This window comes from Ipomoea triloba, chromosome 5 (assembly GCF_003576645.1).
Source record: "Ipomoea triloba cultivar NCNSP0323 chromosome 5, ASM357664v1".
Classification (NCBI taxonomy): domain Eukaryota; kingdom Viridiplantae; phylum Streptophyta; class Magnoliopsida; order Solanales; family Convolvulaceae; genus Ipomoea; species Ipomoea triloba.
The window spans coordinates 19,931,180-19,940,009 of NC_044920.1; the positions used below are offsets into that span (position 1 = coordinate 19,931,180).

At 35.0% G+C, this 8,830-nt stretch overlaps 1 protein-coding gene across 1 annotated transcript; it reads left to right on the forward strand.

Annotated features, from left to right (window-relative positions):
* The first annotated feature begins 4,273 nt into the window (after positions 1–4,273).
* On the forward strand, positions 4,274–8,576 carry LOC116020361 (ankyrin repeat-containing protein ITN1-like). The gene is made up of 3 exons (XM_031260838.1): positions 4,274–4,910; positions 6,209–6,756; positions 8,022–8,576. Exons 1-3 carry the CDS (start codon positions 4,274–4,276, stop codon positions 8,574–8,576), a joined length of 1,740 nt encoding a protein of 579 aa, XP_031116698.1.
* Positions 8,577–8,830: the final 254 nt, after the last annotated feature.

Genomic DNA, 8,830 nt, shown 5'->3' on the forward strand with positions numbered 1-8,830 from the left:
AAGTTTTAACATTTACCTTTTAAAATATAATAAAAGTTTATAGTTTTTAAAATTTTCAACAAAAATATTAAATTTTGTGTAAAAAATTTTAAAGGAATAAGGTGCAAATTAGCCACTTACAGCTCTGTTTGGCAGAGCTTATTTAGGAGCTTATAGCTTATTTTAAGCTACTAATAAGCTATAAGCTCTGTTTGGTAATGTTCCTAAAATAAGCTAGTAGATTAAAATAAGAGTTTATTTTTTGTACGCGTTTCAAAATAAGTTAGTAGCTTCTTAACTTTTTTTTCTTCTATCTTTAACCTTATTATTTTAAAGAAACGACATCATTTACCCTTTCCAATTAAAACCTTTTTGGCTAAACCTTTTTTACTTTTCTCTTCAATATGTTTGGTTGTAATTTCAATTTGACATTTGTGTTTGAACATTGATTTTTGTATGAACTAATCTTATGAATTATAAACATTTTGTTTTACTTTGTATGTTTTTCAAATATATGTTCCTACTTTATATTTTATTAAAATATATTGATTTCACTATTTTATATTTTAATAAATAAACAAACTTATTTAAATTTAAAACTATTTAAATTGTATGAAGATGTCATTTTTAGTCTTTTTACATTTATCAGTTTATCAAAAAACTAATTTTACCAAACACTTATAAGCATAACAGCTAGCTTAACAATTCTTCAGATTTCAGCTTCGAACTTATAGCTTTTCAGTTTTCAGCTACTTTTCAGCTTTCAGCTACCTTTTCAGCTAGGTTTGCCAAACATAGTCGTAACCTGAAAGTACAATTATACCACTGAACATTCCAAATGTATGCAATTTCACCTGATAGCAGGTTGCCAATCATTTCATCAAATTGCCGGCTTGCGTGGATGGTGAGTTGGCATTTTAAATTAAATTAAATTTAAATAATAAACTTTTAAAATAAAATAAATTAAAAAAAAATGGTGGACTCCAACGAGGAGGGGGTGGGTGGTTGGGTTGGGTCGGCCACCCCGGTTTGTTTGTTGGTCTTTTTTTTTAAATTTTTTTTTTTACTTTTAAAGTTTATTATTAAAAATTATTTTAAAATGGCAACTCATCGTTCACGTACGTAAGTTGATAATCTGATGAAATTGATGGTAACCTGCTATCAGGTGATATTGCATATATTTGGAGTGTTCAATAACCTAATCGCACTTTTTTTTTTTGGTTCAATAATAGTCTAATTGCACTTTCAGGCTACGTTCAGTGGTCCATTTGAACCTCATTCCAATTTCAAAATTTGATGAATTTTTGTATAATATATATTATTTTAAAAAACGAAGTACTGCTTGCAAAAAAAAAAAAAAAAAACGAAGTACTTAGAACTTAGTTTTACCAAGACTAAGGGTGTTTTTGGTTCATGGGTTTAGCTATCATAAATGGAATTAAAGTCATTGTTATTGCTTGGTTGATAGGTTTTTAGAACACTATTATTAGATTTGATTGCCCCCTTAATTAGCTAGAAAATCCATTCGCTAATAAAATAAGGGTTTCATTCCATTATTATTTCTCATCCTAATTGGTAATTTGATTTTTAAGTTTGGATTAGTGCTTTTAGATTTTTGTTTTTGTTTTTTTATTTTTTGTTCATATTGGTGATTTGGATGTCTTTATATTAGAATACTAGTTTTACACGCGTATTGCGCCAATGGGTTAATGCCCAATGTTTATATTTAAATAAATATTTGAAAGTATATAATGCAAGATTATATAGGAGAAGTTTATACATAGGTAATTGAATGTCGAATTTGTTTATTTAAATATGTAACTCAAAGTATTATATGAATCTAAAATAATATAGAAAATTCATTATAATTGTCACTAAAATAAATATTTGCAACTTTGTAAAATCGATAGTCTAAATACTTGGTCTAAAAAGATAGTCTAAAGAAATACTACTTTTGGTTTGAATTTTTCTAAGTATTCTTAATTCTATTTTGAGTAACATTGTCATTATATTGTTTTCATCTTCAGTATTTGTTCTCATCCTTTTTAATTTGTTGGTAGTGTGTTATTTGCAATTAAGTTACTATTGGTAGCATAGATGACAACGTCATGCAATGTGATTATGATGTAGGAAGCTATGAATTTTTCCCAGGATAAAACGTACTACGATCTGCCGTTTGAGCACACAAACTTGGATCCGACGAACGAGAACGTGGGATGAACACTGGTGGCTAGAACGAAGGAGGAGTAGAGTTTCGAGGTGAAAAACTGATTTTCGCGTGTGTATGGCTTCTCAAATGCTACTGCTCCACCTAGAAATATATAGGAGATTAAGGAATAAATAGCATCATAAACATGGCATTCAATTCTGGGATGTAACCTTCGTAACATTCTTCCACTAACCCCCACTAACAAGAGTTTTAACTCCGAAATTAATAATTGGAATTAATTTGAAACTAACAAGAGTTTTAACTCCGAAATTAATAATTGGAATTAATTTGAAATTAATTCCTTAAAGACTAGAATTAATTCTCCTTAACGGTCACCATGGAGGTGAAGAGTTAGCCTAGAAGGGCCGTGACTCTTTGCATCGAGAGGTCGATTTAGGCGGACTGGGAGTGATCAGTTCTCAGCCGCCGCGAGAGATGGTGAAGAGTTAGCCTAGAAGGGTCGTGACTCTTTGCATCGAGAGGTTGATTTAGGCGGACTGGGAGTGATCAGTTCTCAGCCGCGAGATATCACGTTCAGCTTGCCTAGCGCGTACGCGCGACAGGATCGCGCTGATTTTCCGGACGACATTCGTGCCCGCAGGTGCCAGCGCACACGAGTTCAAGCCTTTTCGAACTCTTGTATATATAGTGGGTGAAATCCTCTTCCCAAACCAATGTGGGATAAAGGCTTTCCTTAAAGCTTTTCCCACATTTTTTCCATCTCAATGGGTCTACTTTGAGAACCAATTTTTCATTCACCCATTATCCATTTTGAGCGTATAATATATCGATCTCTTCGTCTCACTACGAAGAATCCGAATCCACTTTGGCTCGACCCAAATCGGATGTGGACCCTACATATATTTATACCACAAAATGGCCACTTAAAATGCCATTTATTGCCATTTTTTCCAACAAGATACACTTTATATAAGCTTTGCAATAGGGAGATTATATCATGCATCTGCTAAAAATCATTTTTGGCGCTGTCCGTAGAAACCGGTACAAGACAAGCCAAGCCATGCCTTATACCGTTTCCCAACCAAGATGTATCTCTATATGGATTTCTTTAATGATCAGGAGGTCGAAGAGGATAGCCTTGACCTCCGATCTCGCCTCAATTCCTGCTTGGAGCCCAACAATATGGCTGGAGTACCTCCACCAGAGCTAGTCAATATCATTCAGCAAGGACCTGCATTTTCCACGGCCGCCGGTCAGATGCCTTTCCAGTATCCCATGTAACCGGTGGATCTTGCTTTCCAATGGTGGCAGAATTCTTCTACGTTTTACATCCCGACCTACCCTTTCCAGCCATGTCGTCGATTTACCCCTGCAATCGCAATCGTTGTACATCAGTTGCAAAAAGCCTTTTACAAGGATCACGAATTAGTTGTCCTGTACTAGTGTTGTAATTATAATACTTTGTAATATGACCATATTAGTTAAAATAAGATTATAAACTTGTAATTACAATAATATGTCCAGAGTAGTCGAAATAATATTTGTAACTTGTCATTGAAAACTTTTTATTTATTTATTACAAATTAAAAAATATATATATAGCCACTCGTAGGCAGGTGAATGTCTCCTCAACGGACAATAGTGGCATAATATAATTTACTTCTTGGTAAAGTTTAGGACCATTTTCTCCTAAAATTTTATTATTAAATATTGCAAATCACTTAATAATATGACCAGTGTAGTAAAAATAAGATTGTTTTACTAATCGTGTAAGGACGCCCACTTGAAGCATTTAACGTACGTTGATTGGCCGAATAAGATTTTGATATAGATTCAGATTAGATATACAATTATACAAGTTGTAGTATTTTAGTGGATTGGCCCCTTAATAAATAATGAATTTTACACATCTCAACAACCGGTCGGTGCATGGAAATCATTAATTACTTAATTGCTGATTAGCTAGCATTGTGCTTGGACTCTTTAAAAATAGTATTAGGTACTGCTTTGTCAAATGTCAACGGAAAGGTATCAATCAACAAGCATAAAAGGGTAGGGTTAAGAGCTAAAGTACCGATTTTACAATCGATCGATCTTCGATATACTGGTGAAATGCAAGCGGCTATGGTGATTGATCAGATGAACCCGGTTCTATACAAAGCAGTGGTGAAAGGCAATGTTGAAGATTACCATAAGGCCTTAGGGCAGATGCCGGAAGAAGAAGCTTGCCGGCGTCAAGTTACGCCCAAGGGCAATACTGTACTGCATGTTGCCGCGATCCACGGCCACAAACATTTGGTGGAAGAGATCCTAAGAGAAGTAGAGGATAATGACAATGACGATGCAGCCATCATGTCCCTGTTGTTTGCCAAGAACAACAGAAATGAAAGTGCGTTACATTGTGCAGCAGAGAAGGGCCATGACGGCATAATCTCCGTCATCTTCAGCGCCATTAAGAAGCGCGAAGATGTGGAATCTGCGGGTGGTCGAGTGAGGGAGATGATAGAGATGACGGATGATGTGAAAGACACGGCTTTGCACAAGGCCGTGCGAATGGGAGGGCATTTGGAGGTGGTCAAGTTACTGATTCAAGAGGATCCGGAATTTGAGTACCTTGCCAACGATGATGGAGAGACGCCGATTTACATAGCAGCAGAGTTGCAATTTCATGGCTGCTTGGAGGAAATGCTCAACAAATGCCAAAAGCCTACCTATGGTGGACCACTGGGTCGTAATGCTCTCCATGCAGCAATCTTATCAGGTTTGATAAAATTTTTTAGGAGACTGTCTCAGTATCCTTGTGGTTTAGTCAAATAATAGTCAAAATAAAAATTTAATACTCATACTCAAAAATATAATATTAATAATTAATTTTGATGAAACTTAAGCCTTCCTCAATATTCAGTGGTTATACTACTGTGGACCATGGATCATGGCTGATACTGCAATTGTGTTGAACTGATACTGCAGTTGTGGTGAACAGATACTGCAGTTGTGTTGAAATGAAACTACAGTTGCACGTAACAGAGGCTGTGTCATCCGTTTGGAATTGCAGTTGTATTGAACTGATACTGCAGTTGTGTTGAACGGATACTGCAGTTGTGTTGAAAGGATAGTGCAGTTGTGTTGAATGGATGAACTTAACGGTCTCTGTTCCGTACAATTGCAGTTTCCTTTCAACACAACTGCAGTATCTTTTCAACACAACTGCAGTATCTTTTCAACACAATTGCAGTTTCAGCCATGATCATGGTCCACAATATAATTTGCGCTCAATATTTAAAATTTTGGTGTGATTTTTTGAGAAGTTTTTGTAAGTGTAATTAGAAAAGAAAAAATGAGGTGGAGGAAAAAAATAAAAAGAAAAAACAAAACAAAATATAAAGCTGAAAGAAAAAAAAAATAATGAATATGCGCCACAAGCCTTTCTCACGGGACCCACCAAAACCTGTAAAACCCCCTCATTTGAGGTGAATACCATTTCCCTCTTTCTTTTCCCTCTCTTTCATCCACCTCATCCTAATTTACCTTAAAACTTTTGCACCTTAAAACTTTTGCAAAAATCATAAATGGGAAAGACCTTATAGTAAATGATCGAGTTTAATTTGTATATGACAGGATTGACAGGTCTTGACAACATTTTCTTTGTAAAAAGTATGATCTCGTTTGTAAAATTTATTCCACCCATTCAAAGGTTTAGCTCAGAATGCACGCAATCACTATTGGAAAAGAAGATCTGTTTGTGTGAGGAAATTGATAAGTCTGGTTGGACACCACTGTAAGATTAAAACTGAATAATATAGGATCTAACCTCCAGCCATAGTTGGTGTTTGTTGTTGCCTGAATGAACTGTGCTGAGTGCTGCCTTTGCTTGAGTGAACTGTATTTTTCCCTCACTTTTACTCTATACTCTCTGGATGGTGTATGAGACTGAATGTTTGAGCAGTGAGAGGTTGAGGTCCTTAAATAGCTGCAGACCATCAATGCAGCAGAAATCCCAAATGTCTTCCTACAGTTGTTTGTACCACAAATGGTTTGTCTCCCAAATGAAAATGACAGGTTTGGACTTTTATTGGACAAAACCTTTCATCTCCTTATTAGACAAAACCTTTCAACCACTACACTATGCCATAAAAATTGAGAATGATGAAGCTGTTCGCATGATACTTGAGAGAAAAACATCTGCAGCTTACATTTGTGCGGGGGGAGACAAAGCTGAGTGGACAACAACATTCCACATAGCAGCAAAACATGGCAAAGTTAAAATGATGAAGGAGATATCAAATAGGTGCCCAGATTGCTGGGAGATGGTGAATAGCAAAGGACAAAATGTATTGCATGAAGCAATACTGAGTAAGCAAGTGAATGTGATACGACATATAAAACAAATCTCCGACCAATTTGAAAACCTTGTGACTCACAAAGATGAGGATGGCAATACACCACTACACCTGCTTGCCGTTATTGACTGCAGCATTATGCACCAATTTATAACAAAGCGTCCTATGCTGAATTACTTTGCATTCAATAAGAAACACCAAACTCTATTTGACATAGCGTTTTTGGAACGTAATAAGTTGGATATTGGGTACGAAAAGCTAATAGAGGTGAGTACACTTTAATTTTTTATTTTTTTTTGAATACTAGCTACTAACTCTTTACAATGTAGTATTTGTCCATACATACTTTCTAAACTCCTATTGAAGCACAAAGAGTCATTGCCCCCATTGGGGTTTGAACCTATGTAGTATAGGTTCATTCATACTTTCTAAACTTATTGAAGCACAAAGAGTCATTGTCCTCACTAAGGTTCTAACGAGCTAAACAGAGGCGGATCCAGCATGGGGGCAGTGGGGGCCACTGCCCCCACTCACCCCACCCCCACCCCCTATATAGCCCTTGTATGTATATATGTATGTATAGTACATTTTTAGATATAAGTATATGAGAATAGAAATAAGTAAACAATAGACTAGTTGGTTGGGATGGTTGGTGTGCACCTTTACATTTATAAGGGCCGGGAGTTTGACTCTTGCACGCGTCAGGTGTGTATCCTTTGTATATATTCATATTTTCAAAGCTTTTTTCGTTCCCTTTATATATAATAATGAGATGTGCAATTTATAATGTATTTTTTATTTGAATTATTTTATCAAATTAATATATATATATATATATAATGAGATATGTAATTTATAATGTATTTTTTATTTGAATTATTTTATCAAATTAATTATGTTTCATATATTGTTATTAATATTTTTATAAAGTTTTAGTGTGTTTTATTTTTTGTCTTTATCCAACAATATTTATGACTATATTCTTTTTAAGAGATTAAATTTATAATGTGTTTTCTATTTGAATTATTTTATCAAATTAATTAATTATGTTTCATATATTGTTATTAATATTTTTATAAAGTTTTATTGTGTTTTATTTTTCGTGTACATCCAACAATATTTATGACTATATTCCTTTTAAGTGATTATTTTTTAAACTACATTTTTTATGTTTGAATTCGCCCCCACTGAACAACTTTTATGGATCCGCCACTGGAGCTAAAGATCTTGTGGTCTGGTGGCACTTGGTTTACAGCCCCACATGGATGGGAGTGGGTTTGAGCTTTAGTGGAGGTGATAGTTGACTTTTTTATGAACAGATAATATATTTTAACTGAGTCAGTAATAGTACTAAAAAAAACGAGATATTAAATAGTGCCGCTTGACCTCCCATTTGCTTCTATATTATGCCACACTAATTAACTTAATTTTTTTTTTGAATACTATTGACTCTGTTACAATGTAGTATCACTTAAATTTATCCTGATATTATACATACAACATTATATATCCATCCATCCTATACTCTACAGGGCAAGAGAACACTTCTAAACTGTAGAAAATTTGCTGACCGCATGATACAAAACCCAGAACACCGAGTAAATATTCCTACTGAGGAAAACAGACTTGAAGCTATCATAGGAATGGGTAAATCAAGCATCGTTGTGGCAACATTGATATTAACAATGACCTTTGCAACCGGTATTACAGTGCCAGGAGGATACCACCAAGAAAAAGGGTACCCATTATTGTTACGAAATGCAGCTTTTAAGGCATTTATTACTACTAATACTCTTTCTTTCATATGCTCTTTTTGCTCCATTGCCGTTCACATTGCGATGGTGAGTGAAGCCTCACGTCACTTGAGGAGCTTTGAAACTGTGGCAAGGCTGAACTTTTTGCAGGGTGCTTTGCTTCTTTATTCATGTTACGGAGTAGTAATTGCATTCCTGTGTGCAATGTATGCCACTTTAGCACCTTTACGTCCTCTTGCTATTGCTGATTTAATCTTAGGCTTCTCCATTGTCATTATCGCTTATTGTGCTTATCGCTTGTTGTGGTTATGTGGTAGCCGGCCACCATATTGAAAATGTTAAGGCTAGGGTTTGATTGGTGCGCTGATTGTAAGGCACATTATTAGAACAAGCTTGGCAACAATTAAGAAATAGAAAATAATAAACTATTTCCTATTAAGGAAAGAAATAATATATTTTCAGAACTCTATTTCCCAGGTCGATGACTATAATATGTAGATTAGGGAGGGAAGAGACAAAATTGGGTAGAAATAAAAAGGAGGTCAAATTGTGTAAAGTACTAGGTTGATTACCTTCTTCTCTCTCAT

What these genes read in the sequence shown, in the direction of transcription:
- LOC116020361 (XM_031260838.1), top strand. Translation starts at nt 4,274, where the DNA reads ATGGTGATTGATCAGATGAACCCGGTTCTATACAAAGCAGTGGTGAAA. An exon ending in CCATGCAGCAATCTTATCAG is followed by an intron (nt 4,911 to 6,208) that starts GTTTGATAAAAT and finishes TGAAAATGACAG; the next exon opens with GTTTGGACTTTTATTGGACA. An exon ending in GGTACGAAAAGCTAATAGAG is followed by an intron (nt 6,757 to 8,021) that starts GTGAGTACACTT and finishes TATACTCTACAG; the next exon opens with GGCAAGAGAACACTTCTAAA.